The sequence below is a fragment of the Eurypyga helias genome, unplaced genomic scaffold (assembly GCF_000690775.1).
Source record: "Eurypyga helias isolate BGI_N326 unplaced genomic scaffold, ASM69077v1 scaffold29401, whole genome shotgun sequence".
NCBI lineage: Eukaryota > Metazoa > Chordata > Aves > Eurypygiformes > Eurypygidae > Eurypyga > Eurypyga helias.
The window spans coordinates 25036-42249 of NW_010230990.1; the positions used below are offsets into that span (position 1 = coordinate 25036).

Here is a 17214-nt window from a genome sequence, read left to right on the forward strand (position 1 = left end):
CTGCAGCACAACGGCTTTATTTACATTAATTAACAGAAGGGTATTTATTCTGCAGGAGGTGTTCACAATGGAGAATATGTCCCTTGGCTGTACTGCTATGACCCTGTGATGGACGTCTGGGCCCGAAAACAGGACATGAACACAAAGCGAGCAATCCACACGTTGGCTGTAATGAATGACCGACTGTATGCAATTGGAGGGAACCATTTGAAAGGTCACATTTTTAACAGCAGAAAAGCATTTCCGTGTCCCCTATCTCCCGATAAAGAATATTTTTGTTGGACAGTTATTGTTAAATACGTTAAAAACCAGGCAACACAATTTAACAGGACACTTGAGCCAGCAATTTTTAAAACATTTTATGCAAATTATTTCAAAATTATAACAGTACATTAAATATATGAGTAATGAATGCTTTAGATAATAAAAATGGGAGCTTCCATTACTCAAAGGCATGGACAATTTGTCATTACCAAGAATTCAATGAAACAAACAGATTATTCTTTGACCCGAAAGTACCAGCAATATTTTCCTCTGTAAATCATTTTCCAAAATGTGCAGTTAGAGAGAGCTTTATTCAGAGCAACACACAAAAAGAAGCTCCTGATTTAATGAAGGAAAAAAACCCAAACCTCCAGCCGTTAAATATTAGGACTAGGCTCTTTAGATCCCTTTTTAGTATTAAATGTAGCTTGTTAATTATAATTCTTCTTAGAGGTCTCATTTTCATCTTTTGAAAAGGTCTCATATTAAAATAACTACTGGTTAGGCATCTGGTATTTTTGTCCTAATACCTACATGCCATTGCTATTACTGCTAAAGAGATTCTGCTTAATCCAGCCACTTAGACAAAAAGCACAGCTCCTGCTCCTTTGTCCCCTGACAGTATTTGACAGTTTATATTCCCATTTTTTTTATTTCTCCTTTCGTGCTTAAAAAAAAAAAAAGAAAAGAAAAAAGCCTCACAACAACAAAAAAGAAAATCGTAATGCAAAAGAAAACGTGATGTTAACTGCCAGTAAAACCAGGAGATGTGTCTGGGTGGCTGGTAGCCGAGTCCCTGTGAGGCTGTGAAACCAGACGCTGCTTTTGGAGAGCTGAGTGCCTGCGGGGCGTGTAGATGTACATTTTCCCTGCGAACAGTACTGGTACATAAACCCCTGCAGCCAGGTGTAGGGCTGCCGTGCCTCCGCTTCCCACCCCCAGTTGTGATGGCTCTTCCTGGGCTGGACATCACAGGGTCCAGCAAATTTTGTAGAGGTTGCAGAGCTCCAGTGTTGGCTTTTTTCTCCGGCTGAAGTGAAAGTTAACATGTCACAGCCCTCCTACAGCCAAAGCAGATGCTTTGGTTTGCATAGGCTTGAACCGTTTCCATCCTGCCTTCTCCTTTTTTCACCCAGTTCCACCTCCCACCCTCTGGGGAAGAAGGAACTTGTGACAAACACCGCGTTTTTGCCTCTGCAGCTCTTGCCCGATGTGCCTTTGTTTTGTATGAATTGCTCGCTGTTGTGAGAGGTATTTCACATCCAGGCTTCTGCAAAGCAGCCTGCTCTCTGGAAGAAGGGTTTTTTGGAAAACTGTACAGTGAAACAAAAGGAGGAGCTGCAAGGAAGGGGAGGAGGGAAGGGACTGAAGTGCAGATGAAGTGCTACAGAATCTCCAGCCGGGTGGGAATAGCAGGGCTCCATGGCACAGCCCTCCTTTGAGAAGCTGGATCCGCGTAGTGGTGTCAGCGGTGCGTTGACCGCATCGCAGCTAGCCGTGCGCGCGCTGCAGTTTGTCACGGAGCTTCTGACAGGTTCTGGGCACGCTGCGGTGGCCTTTCTATGGCCCCTCGGAAACTTTATGGCAACGAAAAACTGTTTCAGCAGAGCTATTCATTCCTGACATAAATAATACTTGTACAAGCAGCGTCATTGGGAAGTAGCAGTTACCAGCAAATGCACTTTTCCAGAATGTCTAACTTCTCTTTTCTGTCATACCTTGATGGAGAAGACAGTAGTGTCACGTAAAGCATCCCAGCATATTAAGAAAGCCATGATTTTCCTGCGGTGTTAAAGAAGGCAGTTTGAGATGGGGAAATGTGTAAATATTGGAGGAGGAACCAGGACTCCTGGGTTCCGTGTTGGTGTTCACCTCAGCTGACACTAAACATCGCAGCTTGAGAGCCTTGAGCTGAGACCCATCTGCCCTTTGGTGACTACAGATCAGTGGTCACATGGAGCCTTTGTCAGTCTGTTGGGGAAGGATGGGGCCACCGGCTTTTTTTGGTGACATTTTCTGTCGCCCTAAAGACGTTGTCACATCACAGCTACTTGCTAAGGTTAAAGCAGCCTGAAAATCAAAGCTGGTCCTGAATTGGTCCTTATAGCACCTTCCAGTACCTGAAGGGGCTACAAGGAGGCTGGGGGGGACTTTTTACAAGGGCCTGTAGTGACAGGACAAGGGGTAATGGGTTTAAATTGAAAGCGGGGAGGTTTAGATTGGATATCAGGAAGAAATTCTTCCCGGAGAGGGTCGTGAGGCACTGGCACAGGTTGCCCAGAGAAGCTGTGGATGCCCCATCCCTGGAGTGGTTCAAGGCCAGTCTGGATGAGGCTTTGAGCACCCTGGTCTAGTGGAAGGTGTCCCTGCCCATGGCAGGGGGGTTGGAACTAGATGGTCTTTAAGGTCCCTTCCAACCCAAACCATTCTGTGATTCTATGAATGTCACGTCCATCGTGCTGAGCACCTTGTCCCTCTAGAACCAAGTGCCATCAGTTGTCTGAGGTCTACCTTGACTTGTTAGGCATTGATTTCTGAGCCAGATTTAATCTGTTCACTTTGGAATAGATGAGATCTGCTGACCTTGGAGAAGGACTGCCAGGACACTCTTTTCGTGCATGTTCAGACTCGCATTAGCGCTGATGGATGAGGAGGAATATTGCTTCAATCTGCTAGCATCTTTGATGGGTTGTCACTGAGTGTTGCTTTTTGATCTGTTCAGGTTTTATACGTACTTGTGATTTGTAGGAGACACTAGAACTAATGGTAGAAGCTTTCAGCAGATTCGTTTGAACTGAAATAATGAGACATTAGTGTTACATAAGATAGCTTAAATGTATGTGGTAGTATTTTCTAGAAGAAAGTTTAACAACGATGCTATAATTGCAATCATATCATTGTAACTGTAATTTAATAAATTTAACAGTAAAACAAATAATAAAACCGTATGTCATAACGCACGATCTCTCTTCTCAACGCCATCATCCAGGCTTCTCCCATCTCGACGTAATGCTTGTGGAGTGCTACGATCCAAAAGGCGACCAGTGGAATATCCTCCAGACTCCTATTTTGGAGGGTCGCAGTGGCCCTGGCTGCGCAGTCCTTGACGACAGTATTTACCTTGTAGGAGGCTACAGCTGGAGTATGGTGTGTACCTGCTTTCCCCAGTGACCCTTCCACTCCTTCCGGGCTCTTGCAGCCAGTCTGTAGGTTACTCAAACGGGGCGGAAAGGAGACGAGGGATGAAGTAGCTGTAGGGGCAGGTTTTGGTCTGTTTTTCAACTTACAAAGAACATGGGGTATTTTTTCAACATGGCATGTTTCTGTTTGGGTGAGGTTTTTACCAGATTTTATTGACTGATCTGGAGTAATACAATAATCAGCTGTAATTTGGCAGAAATGACTGACGGGACTGGACGCCTATAGCTCTGCTTGTGAAGGGGCCTGATTTCCAGAGGCTGGGCGCTCAGCCCATGTCCAAACCAAACTTCTTGAAGGGCTCTTAAATTAAAGCCCAAAACCAGGAGTCACTTTCAAAAGAGGCGTTTCACCTTCTAAAGCTGATGCGTGACTTGGATTTAACTTAAGCCGCATTTAATATGACTTTTTGTTCTATTACAGGGAGCCTACAAATCTTCTACTATTTGCTATAGTCCTGAGAAAGGGACCTGGACAGAACTAGAAGGAGACGTTGCCGAGCCGCTCGCAGGACCCGCGTGTTCGACTGTCATATTGCCAGCCTGCGTACCGTACAACAAGTGACAGTCGGGGAGCGCTGGCACGAACACTGATTGCATCTGGGAAAATAATGACGGGTGACAAATATTTTTATTAGAACAGGATTCCTGTTAAAAGAAAACTACCATAATCATAATTGACCCTTTATTCCCCTTTTATGCTTTAGGAGCAAACTAAACAAAACCCAAGTGTTGTCCCATCTCAGATAGATGCCGGTGTCTTACGAAGCAAGTCGCTAAAACACACCGAACATTACATGCTGACAGACTGCCATTTCAGACTGATTTTAACTTTTTTCCTGCTGCAGAGATGTTCCTCACGTCAAATTTAACTTTTTAAAAAACAAATAAAAAATGAAGGCTAAATGTTCAAATGCAGCCTGAAGAGACAAGATCAGTATTGTGCATTGTATCTACCTGCATGTGATCTGTGTTGAAGTCATGAGGATGTTGTTTCCATGAATGCTTCAGAATTCAGATAGTGAAAAGCTCACACTGCATTGCAGAATTGTCTCCTCCTCTGTAATCCCAACCTACAGCTACTTCACATGCTCTGCGAGCAGCACAGCATCAGAAGATTATGAAAGGTAAAGAAGTATCATTCAGTTTTTGCACAGCTTGGCATCTAATACGCTCTGCCTTCGAAGTCCCCGTGTGCAAGCGCAGCGGAAAGCAGACTACAAAGAAAGCCATGCTTTACAGAGCACTTCTTGCAGCGGCAGCTTAGGGATTAGGATCAAATTCTTCTAATCGCACTTGTGTAAAGTCGGAGTCGTTTCACTGAAATCCCGCGGAACGACTGATTTTACATGAGCAAACCAGAGATTTGGTCCTACGCCATAAAATCCTGGGTTCGTAAAGCAAGTTATTGCTATGGCCACTTAATGAGGCACCAGAACCCTTACTTACTTTTCACTAACCTGTGAGGTAGGAGCATCCGTGCTAGTTGCTTCCAAAGACAAGGCGACTGCATTTAACTCAACAGGTATTGCTTTGGACTCTTAAATGATTATGCAAAATTTTGGAGAAACGCTGGTAAGTAGTTGAAATACGCCTGTGTGGTTGATCTTAAATTGTACTCCGAAAGATTTTTACTCCAGATCCAAAGTAATGTGAGGCTGGACTTTCTACTGCCTTACAGCCTGTGTAATTATTTACACGTTGCAGTGCGAGTTCAGAATGCTGCCACGTGGGACCAGTAGCATTTAGGACTCGCTTCGTATGAACTCAGAGTTGCTTGCACAAGTCAGGCTGTCCATCTTTTAAGCTTCTGCCCTTCTGTCCCTGGCTTTGCAAAAACAGTGACAAAATCTGAGCCTGATTCTCCACCACCTTGCAGTGAACACAAATCACCCACACCTCAGCAGTGTATATGCATAATTCTTCCATTGTGGTTTACTGGTGCTGCTTCCATTACACTCAGGACCGTCCCCTTCGCCGGTGTAAACTGACGCTGCTCCACTGAAGTCAATGGGTGTGCTTTGGTTTAAGGATCTGGCCTTTAATTCGCCTAGTTGTAATGGCTGCACCAGATGAAAGGCGAAGGGACTCAGATCCTGTGTTTTCCAGGCTGCGCAGGTCTTTCACAGTAGGACTTAATGCTAGTGCATTAAGCGAGGAGCAGGTAACTACTGGAGGTTGGTTTCTGCTGCAGAGGCAATAGATGGGAGGAAGAATTCATTATTTCCTTTGCAAAATAGAAAGAGGGCGAATGTACACAGAAATTACACTGTATATTGATGCTTGAGAGCCATACAAATATCTTGGGACTGTTTCTCTCTGGCATCAGTCCACTTTTATTGCAGTGCAACTCCCTTGCTTGCAGCAGAATTACACAGTTGTAAAACTGGTGTAGTGCAGTAAAGACTGATACCATACAAATGCAATAACCCAATTGATGAGGTAGCTGCACGCCTGGAAAAAAAATGTTTAAACAAAATAATTATCTGAAGATGCTAATATTTGAACGTGCCATTGGGGAGTTTTTCGGTGAGCATCACTAAGGAGCTCATAAAGGTGGAGTGTATATCCTGAAATCTCAATCCATTTCTACTATATAGTGCAATCTTAGTTGTTTTTCTATTTATTTATATTGTTCAGATCCAAGGGATCCCTTGTAAAATATATTTGGTGCAATCATGACCTTTTTTTTTTCCTTTCCTGTTGAAAGTATATAAATATAAATATATATAAAAAGGAAACTGTTAAGATACTAAGTGAGGAAGCCTTGAGCGACATTTAAGATCAGGATAAGGTCTGCCATTAAACACTGACTGTCACCTGTCTCTAATGAAACGTACCATTTTTAAAGGATATTTGTTGTCCTTTTAAGTGGTCTTTTTTTTACCAAGATAATTTAAAGATTTATGAGGACTGTATGTAAATCTTTCTATCTTTCAGGAAGGCATGACCAAGGAAAGTGCTAGCTGATTAAGTCACACAAAGAATGTAAATTTTGTACAGTACTAGACTGTGTAAATGAAGCTTGCTTGTAGGGGGGAAACTTTAAATAAAACTTTATGTACTAATTCAGCTGTCTGCCATATTCCTACTTACAAAGTGTATGTATAAATAATATCTACATTAAATTCTTTGGAACTTTTTTTATCATGTAGATGCGTAAACTTATTTTCTGGCCGTACAGAACAGCCTCGCTGTTCCCCAAGTGTCATTGCTCATTGCTCGGTGACGCAGTAAGATGTAGTGACTCCAGAGCCCCCCCTCTGAGCCCAGGCCAGGCGCAGGGAAAGCCCCACCAGCCTGCCCGCGGGCAGGGTCCGGCCTGGGAAGCCTACGGATGCGATCGGATGCCTGTGAAGTGCCTTGTGCTGCTCTGCCCGTTCCTCCCTCCCATGGTAAGTCAAAAGGACACTGCCTGTGCTTTGGGGAATTTAATGCTAGTTGTGGCAATTTCTTCCCTCTTCCAAATGTTCCTCCTGTGGTGATTAACCCTTCCAGCTAAGGGTATGTCCATTCTTGGAGGGGAAGTGCTGGCACGGATGAGCTGTAGAGGAGTTGGGGGACAAGAGGTCTTGCCAGGCGGAGAAGGCAAGGTAAAGGCAGGGGTTTTCCCAGGAAGCGGGATCGTTACCAATACTAGTTACTATACTACATGCACTATTTATTCGTGCCTACCAACCTTTGTCATGGACCAGGACCTTCCTGTGCAAGCCAAGTGGGTGCACTGAGCAAAGAAACAGCCAGCCCCTGACCCCCGTGTGAGCTGTGCTGGGGGGGGGCTGAGGGTGCGGCAGGGGAGTCTGGTCTAACGAGAGGGGATCAGTCCTTTTCAAGTCTTGTACAAGGAAGGGAAACTTCCTTTTGGGCATACGAGGAAGCTGGGAGGGACTTTCTACAAGGGCCTGTAGTGACAGGACAAGGGGGAATGGGTTTAAATTGAAAGAGGGGAGGTTTGGATTGGATATCAGGAAGAAGTTCTTCCCGGAGAGGGTGGTGAGGCACTGGAACAGGTTGCCCAGAGAAGCTGTGGATGCCCCATCCCTGGAAGTGTTCCAGGCCAGGCTGGATGAGGCTTTGAGCAACCTGGTCTAGTGGAAGGGGGCCCTGCCCATGGCAGGGGGGTTGGAACTAGATGATCTTTAAGTCCCCTTCCAACCCAAACCATTCTATGATTCTATGAAAGGCAAGCCAGCAGCAACTACGCTAAGTTAGCACAATGCACAGGACCATTTCATTAATGAGTTTATTTCTGAAGAGAAAGGAAGAAAGAGACATCTATGCATATTTTTTTTAAGTAATGCAGGAGGAGAAGAAAGAATGTTGGAAGCAGTGGGCAGAGATACGATTGAGAAAGGAAGGGAATAAAGCAAGAAGAGGTAAGAATGAAAGGGAAAAGTAGAAAACGATTGCCTGCAGGATGAAAAAGTGGGAAGTTCTTGCAGATGGAGGGCACAGAGAAAGAGCTGGAGAAATGAGGAAGGCAAATACGGTTTCTGAGAAGCACACATCAGAGCAAGCCTGGGAAGAAATGTCAGGAAAGATGATACAAAGAGCAGGAGAGAAACATGGGAAAATGCAATAAAAGGACATGAAATAAACATGAAACAAAACAAGCATTTGGGGACGGTATTGCTTCCGTTTTCTTCAGCTATTTATTTATGGTGGTCAAGCAGAAGGATCAAGGCAGCAGGGTACTTGGGTGTTTCAGCGTCCAAGCTTTCCATGCATGGACTTCAGCACAACAGCATCATGAGAGGGAAGCCCAGCGGCACCTCTCTGTGATGCCTGCCCTGCGGCAAGCGCCCGCTGCAGTCAGCACGCATGCCAAGGGAGGATTGCTGGCGCTGGGAAGCAGGGGAGGAGCGGATGTGGCGCAAGTCTGAGGCCCTACTGGGCTGGAGGGAAGCATCTTCTTGTCTTTGGGAGTTGGACACCCGGACTGTTTGTCCATTCTCTGCTGTCCTTCCTGCCAAGGATGAATCTTCTCTTTGTCCTCAGCATGACACACTTGCCTAGGTACTTCTGCAGTTCCCGGCCTGGAAAACCACAGACCAGTGAATGGAGCCATTTCCCTGTCCCTGGGCTGTGGTCCACCCCCTCCCCAAGGAGCGGAGAAGGCTGGGCTGCCACCGACTTGCAGCCTCTACGCGTGCCCCTAGGGAGGGCAAAGACGCATTTCAGAAATACGCTTTTCATTGATTATAGCACTGTCTTCAAAGGTATTGTGCACTCACCTCCCAAATCTGCCATTGCTTTCCTTCCCATGTATTTTCCCCCTTAATACAATGATTTACTCTGCTAGCTGCATCTGTGAGCCAATTTCTGGGAAAAACCCATGCCAAACCTCATTATATATACCGGTTTGTATTGTATGATAATCACACGCCAGGCTAGCACTCTAGTTCTTCTGCTTTAAGGGACAGACCATATTTCAGCTTGCAATTTAAATGGAGCTTTCCAGGTACAGACAAAAGAGACAGAAATCCCAAACAGTGCTTTAAAGGGCAAAACAGTAATTGCTAACGTACACACTCTTGAGCAGCTTTAAGGTGCACGGTCTCATTTCTGTTGTTGGTGTCACAGCAGAGAAGAGTGAGTGTTTCAGCCTCTTGGGTCCAGACCAAGGAAACAGTGACGGCAGTGCTGGAGGTCAGAGTGGTTAGCAGGAAGGGAAAGTACACTAATGAATTCTGGAGGGCTTGTAATGCCATAAAAGATTCAGTTAATCTGCAGCATAGATGTTGATCAGCGAAACTGAACCTAACTCTCTGGACCTTGTCAGATGTATTCTGTGCATGTCAGTGTTCCACACCAATTACAGATTTTAGAAGATGCTCTCATGCAAAACTTTGTGCCCTAATATATAAGCCAGCTCAGATGTAACTAAAATTAAAATCTGACTGTGGCAAATCTCTGTGATCCTGATATATGAAAATCCAAATAAATGATTTGTTCCCAGAAATGAAAAATAACTTCAGCAGATATGCAGGATTAATCCAGTTCAATGAATGCATCTTGCGTTGATTAATAAAGCATTCCTGAATTGCAAAGTAAAACGAGAGGAGACTTCTGGTGCTGATATATTTGTGTATTTCTGAAGCTAGAGAGAAATGCACGCTTGCAAGAGATGTGGTCAACCAGTGTAAACAGAGATTGAATACAAATAGTGATTTTCTAATTGTCTGTTTTCTCCCTGCAGCAGAAAACTACCTTTGTGTCATTGATCCTTTCTTGAAGAATGCGGGTACTATGTTACCTGCCACAATACTCATCTAACACGGTTGTGCAATGACTCCAATTAGCATCCAGATGACATCTGCAGTCTTATCTAGCAAAGAAAAGCAAAACTTGAGCTACTTTCTGCTGACTTCCTTGCCATACAGGGTAGAAATTTTGGCGGGTAGCATTACCTTTTGTGATCTGCTGCCCTTGAATTTTATTGGCCTTAGAGGTGAACAGATGCAGGGAACCTATTTAGAAAGTGAAGGAGATTTAAACAAATGCAGCGTTTTCCCAGATTTTTCTTTTCCTTCAGTATCTGCACACAAAATAGTCAGTTGAATTTCTTTGAAGTGTTCTCATCACTTACTCTAAAACCCATTTCTTTGCTCTGGAGAACTACCTTCAGTCACCGCAGTGTTTTCAGAAGGAATATTTATTAATGGTTGAGGCAAGTTACATTTTTCAAAATGCCTTTAAAATTCTTATTGTTTTCTCTTTAACAAATGGTTCCTCATACTACCCATAACCATCTTCCAGAAACCCGCACTGGAAGGGTCGTACTTGTAAAGCTTGCATGTATCTCGCTATCTCGTACGGTATTCCATGCCTGACTCTTTGCAAGCTGGTTTCCATTTCTGTTTGCCGTTGTGCAAAACAATTCAGTTTTCAAGAAACTTTGGCCGATCGAGAATATTTTGCATGAACTTGAAACACACTTCACTGTGAACAGTGAACGCCCAAACTAATGATCCATTGCATAAACAAGAACAAAACAAAGTTGCTTTCTGTGTATTTAGGGACTTTGAGAAAGGTGTATAAATACACACATACACATTTGCCCCCCAAAAATGTCAAGTTCATCGGCCATAGTCAGGACTGCTGCACCGCTGTGTTTGCTGAAGCTGTGAACTCAGTAACAGCACTGCAACTTGGATCTTTTTCTTTAAAAACCACCTCTTTAACAGCAAAGATGCCATTAGTCACAGCAGGGAGCATAACCAGAAGGAGGATGTCTGTAACTATAGCAAGGGAACACATTAAACTGTAGGTCAAAATCACGACTGACTGATTACCTTCAGGGTGAAAGTAAATCTCCAGACTTGCCAGAGTGATAGGAAACAGGGCTGACAGGGGCTTGCCGAGGTCATCCCCTGCCCCCCACATACACACACCACAACGGGGTCGGCGATGCCCAGCGCAATCCCCGCAGACGTCTGCTGACTTGCCTGACCTTCGTAGCGATGTGTGACGGGATGCAGTCATCATCATCATTAGAAAATGCTTCCTAATGTCTAGCTTAAATGTCTCATTAGTTTAAAGACATGATTCCAGGAAGAATCAAAAAGAGAAAACAAATATTTTCCAAAACTTTAAGTCCACAAGTAAACTATCTAAAACTTTCATAAATGACACAACCTCCAAAGCAGCTTTTCCTTCTCCTGCTCTCAGTGGATAAGGAGAACTGTTTATTCCCACTCTTTTTGCAGCAGGTTTTTTTTTGCAAACATGAAGACAACCAGGCTTCACTTTTCTCTAGTCATGTGATTCAGTCTCTTATCCCTGACTATGAATGTAACATCTACCATCAGCCTGATTTTTCCCTTTTTACCCCACATCTTCAGGTGCACTTAGATCGGTGCTGAGAAGACCAAATTTCTGTCTAGATGCAGTAATGTCCAGGGTTGCAAAGGCTTGAAGGTTTGCAGTGAGGTCTTTGCTTCATTAGTAACTTGTCCAGGTCAGTGCTAGTCAGACTGATATTTGGGTACTACTCAGCATGGAATGTCCTCATTCTTAACACCATTTCCACTGAAGATGAGGATGAAAGCCGTAACCTGACTGTTCAGGATTCAGGTAGAGAGTCCAATCTGATAAACTGTAGTGAATGGTGTTTACATAGAGGACTGCATAAAGATTAATTAATCTCCTGTAGGAAAGTGTGGCACTTTAATCAGTGGCTGGGCACTCATTAAAAAGTACTGTTGTCTTTTAAGCTCCTTTGCTTCTTTTAGTGGAATAAAATGAAAGACATTTGTGAAGAATTACATCCGGCACACCACCACCTCTTGTGAATTATTCTCCAAGCATTCACTTTTGCCAGGATATATTCTACTGGTTTGAAGAGCTGCTGAGCCCTGTCAGTACCTGGAATGAAAAGATTCAACGTTTCTCCAACAGTGGTCTCTTTTGACTAGCGCAAGGTCATTCTCTGGATTCCTTCCCTTTGTTTTTAGGCGGTGGCTTGAGGCAGAACAATTTGTGTAGCTATATGGATTCATGCTTCTGATCACAAAAGCACCAGCTCTCCTGTTTGTCCTGCGAAAAACATCATCAGACATCGACTTCGATTGATCCCAGCATGGTTACTTATTCTGAGGGCATTTACCATCTCTGTGTCCATCCCAGATTCACCTCATGAAATGTGAAATAATAGTTTGAAGGACAGAGTACCTGGTGTAAACAGAGCCTCCAGCAAAGTCTCTGACAGAACCGGCGTTGCTCTCCCTTCCCAAGGTCTGGCACGGAAAGGCAGCCTGTCCCTGCCTTCTCCAGAGAAATGTGCAGGTGGGGTGGGCTGGACCCACTTCAAATCAAACCAAATCCAGCTCTGCCTTGCCTTCTCACAGTCAGCTATAGAATCACAGAATGGTTTGGGTTGGAAGGGTCCTTAAAGACCATCTAGTTCCAACCCCCCTGCCATGGGCAGGGACACCTTCAATAAAGTCTTTTAATACCAGCTGGATCAGACCCACTTAGAGAGAAAAAGAGACTTGTGTCTAACCAAAGTGCTGAATCACACTTTGCTGTTAATTGTATCTCATTCTGACTGAGGAGTTTTTGCCTGTTCTCCCTCTCTCTTTCTCCCTGGTTTTTAACACAGATGGACTTTGCGACCTGGAAGTGGCAAGACCAGACACCTCTGGCTAATTCCGTGTCTTGTGCTGGCAAGCGCTATGCACTGGCCCTGCAGTTCAGAGTTGAATCAGAAAACCTTTAGTTGCAATCCTTAGCAACACTGGATGTGGTGACGGAACCTTCGCCTTCCAGGTTGCAACAACACTGGCCGTTCCTCTTATAGTAGGAGGAAAAAAATAAAGGGTCGTAGCCTTGGCCTGCAAAGTCAGTTGTATATTAGGCTCCATGTCTAGTCCAGCCCAAAATGTTGGTGAATGAACCTTGGCCACTATAAACCTTGCTTTTTTATGCTAATCCCATCAGGCAGCCACGGGCTGTGTGGCTTCACTCTCTCCTTTCTCCTCCAACCCCTGGAAATGTGGGTCTCATCCAAATGGCTCCCTGCCCGGGTGCCACCCCTAGCACAGGGTATTCCCTGGGCTGTGTCTGCTGAGGGCCCATTGCATCAGCCACAGCGTGGGGACTGTCACAGTGCCCTGATCCCAGCCCTGTTTCAGATGAAGCGATGAAACCATGCAGTTTTAGGACATCAACCATGCAAACATTTTAGGACCCAGCTGGAGAACAGCATCAGCATCCTCATACTTCACCAGAGGACAGGATAGCTATGGAGAAGACTCACAAAATAATTTTTTTAGGCCTGGAACAACACTTAATAGATGAGAGAGTCTTCATTCAGTACTCATTGGTTCCAATTAGAGGATGAACTGTCCTCTATTTTCCAAAGCATGTTTAGTTTTGAATGGGTTTCTCATGGATGGTGGGCTACCATAGGCAAATCTCGTTTTGACAAGTACTAATTATGGACAACGCAGTGGCAGACTGTAATCTCTGTCATGAGAGCTATCAACAGGCATGCAGCGAAGGCTTTAACAGTGGGTGGCAGTACTCTGGGTCAAATTAATCACCACCATAATGACAATGAAATCAGTAGAGCTTTGGGATGTTAGGTTTGATAAAAGAAGCCATTCTGTTCTCTGTCTGACTATTTACATTGCAGCCTGGCCTCAGCTTGAGCTAATCCTTTGTCACGGTGTTCAGGGCTGTCTTTTTTTGGCACGGGGGCGAGAGAACAAAGAGCAGCCCCCCTTGCAGAAGCGATGTTTTCATGCCCAGATCTGAGCTGCTGCAAGTGGATTACTTAAGTGTGATGCAGACAGCCCCAGATTTGCACAGGCTACTGTTCTGAGGCACATTGAAAGGAAAATGTAAGTGGAATTTGGGGGGCATGCAAACTCACAAGTGCATGAAGTCAGCTCCCTTTGGCTTTGGCTTCTGCCAAAGAGCTTTAGGAAGGTCTGTTCTGCCTCCTTTCGCCATGGTCAGAGGGCTCGAGGTCTGAACGAGTACGCCGTTAGAGCACAATGTAAGTGACTGCTAGATGAAGAGACACGCAGTTGTGTGCAGACACAGCTGAAAAAAAACATGTTTCTAGGAATAACCAGGTGAGCAGATTCTGCTTGTAATGATGCTACACTAAACTGTGTCAAATTTCAGTCCAAGTCAGCCTTGCCCTGCAGCTATGGGCTTGCTCACCGGGAGTGCTTCATACTGCTTTATTCTGCTTTAGACACACGTTTCATGCTCTGCTGCTAATGGCTGTTGCTCTAATGCTGAGCCATGGAACATTTCTCAGCACCCGTATCCATGCGCAAGCTCCCTCTGGACCCCCAGAAAGGATGCGTGCAGGGGTTGGATGGGAGCTGCCGCCCTCCTGAACAGCTCTTCAGGCGGCGTGACCAGGGCAGTGGGGCCTGAGGCATCACCCAGCCCATCCCAAAAGGTTCCTGTGGACTCAGACACAGCGAGAGGCTTTGCAGCTTGTGTTCCGGTGTGGCACAAAGAAAAAGCACCCTCTCATTTCGCCATGCAGGCCTCCCCCCCCATCCCCCCTCCAACCCCCTTTGGGGCTACCTCCTCACATCCTCTGTGTCTTCTGACAACTTATCAAATATTGCTGTGATGAGGGGGATGTAGCCCATCTTTTTGTCTGGGGCAGCAATGGAGAATTTCCATTCCTACATTCACAGTCCCATATAACAGGAAGAAGCAAATGTAAAACAATGTCTTTCTATTTGCCTGTTTAGTACCAGACTGGTCACAGTAATATGTAACTACCCTAAAATCCAAATAAACTGCCAACCATCCACTTTGGATCCATTTGGTAACTATGCAGAATAATCTATTCTCTTATTAGAGCGGTTAAAGGAGATTTAGAGGGAGGAAAGAGCGTGGTGACTTTCCAAGGGAAGAGTGAGTGATTCAGTGCAAAAAGGGTAAATTTCATCTGCACATTCTTAACTGCGAGGACATTCTGCACATCTCAGGAGTGCACTAAGTGGTGCAGTAAACCAGTAAATTAGAAGAATGTAAATTCTTTAGTAGGAATTGCACGCAAGGGAAAAATGCTTCCTCATGCTCATATTTGTTTTCATGAAAATAATGTACACTCTTCCTAAAATCATACTGGTACAGAGCTGAGTAAGACATCAAAACCAGTAATAGATATTACACTGGACTAAGAAATGGCAATGACACAATTATCTTCCGTGTTTCTGATGATCACTGCGATAAAGCGAGGAGCTGGCATATTTAGAGCCTGGCACCGAGTAGGGAGCCTTGTAGCTCCCTTCCCCTCTCACTCTGTCTGTCTTATTTATCTCTCATTAAACTAAATTGTATTCTTATTGGCTGACTGACCTCTGATATTGTTATTAATTGATTTATATAGTGCCTTTTGCAAGCCTCAAGGCACTTCAGAGAATTGCAAATGTATGTAGGGATCACTTCAGCAATCATCTAGGTGCAGGCACCTTTGGGGTGGAATCTGGTGGCCATTGCAGTGAAACTGGAAACACTTTTGGCTGGAAAAGAAAGGAAACTAATGAAGCTGGCATTTCTAGCAGTCCTACTGCCCAGGAGCTGCCTTGAAATCAGACTGGAAGGGTCAGAAATCTTTAAGAAAAATGACCACTTCTGGAAAATGATGATTTGACAGAGCACATTACAAGCCAAACGTGAGGCAAAATATATTCATGTGGAACTCAGCAGGTCCAGAGGAGGCCACAAAGATGCTCAGAGGGCTGGAGCACCTCTGCTATGGAGACAGGCTGAGGGAATTGGGTTTGTTCAACCTGGAGAAGAGAAGGCTCCGGGGAGCCCTTATAGCACCTTCCAGTACCTGAAGGGGCTACAAGGAAGCTGAGGGGGACTTTTTACAAGGGCCTGTAGTGACAGGACAAGGGGTAATGGGTTTAAATTGCAAGTGGGGAGGTTTAGATTAGATATCAGGAAGAAGTTCTTCACGGAGAGGGTGGTGAGGCACTGGAACAGGTTGCCCAGAGAAGCTATGGATGCCCCATCCCTGGAAGTGTTCAAGGCCAGGCTGGATGAGGCTTTGAGCAACCTGGTCTAGTGGAAGGTGTCCCTGCCCATGGCAGGGGGGTTGGAACTAGATGGTCTTTAAGGTCCCTTCCAACCCAAACCATTCTGTGATTCTATGATTCTGTAATTCAGTCCCAAGGGGAGTCACAGTAAGGCCTGTATTTTTTCTCTGGGTCCTGATGACCACAGAAACCCCCCAGACATCGTTCCCGACTGCCCCGTGTGCTCGCAGATCCTGAGAGACATGGCTTTCATCCCCAGCAGCCTGCGTCTGCAACCCCTCTGTGCCCAGAGGACGGCTGGACCTCATATACGTGTCTCATTGCTGAAAGGCTGTGAGGGGCTAGGCCAGGTTCTTCCTCCCCTCACCACAGCAGGCCCTTGGAAAGCTGACAGGGGTTTCAGACCACAGGCTGGGGCTGCCCGGCTGTCTGAGCCATGTTTGGCTCAGGACTCAAAGCAACGCAGGCAGCCTGCGATGGCCACTAGCACCACTTCTGTGTTTCCTTGGTGCCTACACCATTACAAGTGACGAAGGTTAAAACAGGCACACACACCCACCCAGTGCAAGAAAGGAAGGGATCACACCCCCCAAAAAATGGCGCAGCTCTTCTCCATATAAGGGCACCCGGCCCTCCCTTCCTTCCCCTCGGCAGTGACTCCCAGCACCACAGCAGGATGACACCTGTGGTCCCTGTGAGCATCCATGCTGACTTCTCAGCAGGGGGAAACTGTAGTTTTTCAGTATAAGAGTTCGAGCATTCACAATAAATATTTTTAATACCTTCCCATCAATAATAGATGAGAGGGCTTTGTGTTTTTTCAGAATATTATAGTTTTGTCTTCATTTGAAACATCTGAATGCCTCTAATTAAAAAAAAAAAAAAAAAAGTCTTTGGGAAGGTGCAAACGTAGCAGAGAATATCAGAAATATCTTTGTTATGTTAGGTCATTAAAACTACTTAGACCTGAGTGAAATGCATTGTATAGATCTGAAGGTTTTGAACCCTTCCCCATTAAAACAAACCCTGAATATGAAAAAGTGCACCCCTTTCCAAAGCAGAATTAATTTCACTGGCTCCATTAACAAGCAGGTCTGCTCTCGTCTTATCTTTCAAGAATTCTATGCCTGATTGCATTTATGTTCTCATTTAGCATCTCAAAATGGGCACTTTCTTTCAAGAAGGGTTAGTGCATGACTCACCCGCTTAGTTAATCTGACTAATTAGCA

At 45.0% G+C, this 17214-nt stretch overlaps 1 protein-coding gene across 1 annotated transcript in view; it reads left to right on the forward strand.

Annotated features, from left to right (window-relative positions):
• KLHL14 (kelch-like family member 14) overlaps positions 1-5006 on the forward strand; it is a 15522-nt gene extending 10516 nt beyond the window's left edge. Inside the window, exons 4-6 of the mRNA XM_010160914.1 lie at positions 56-214; positions 3254-3411; positions 3886-5006. Coding sequence (XP_010159216.1) covers positions 56-214; positions 3254-3411; positions 3886-4026 — 458 coding nt within the window. The 3' untranslated portion in view covers positions 4027-5006. The remainder of the gene's footprint in view (positions 1-55; positions 215-3253; positions 3412-3885) is intronic.
• Positions 5007-17214: the final 12208 nt, after the last annotated feature.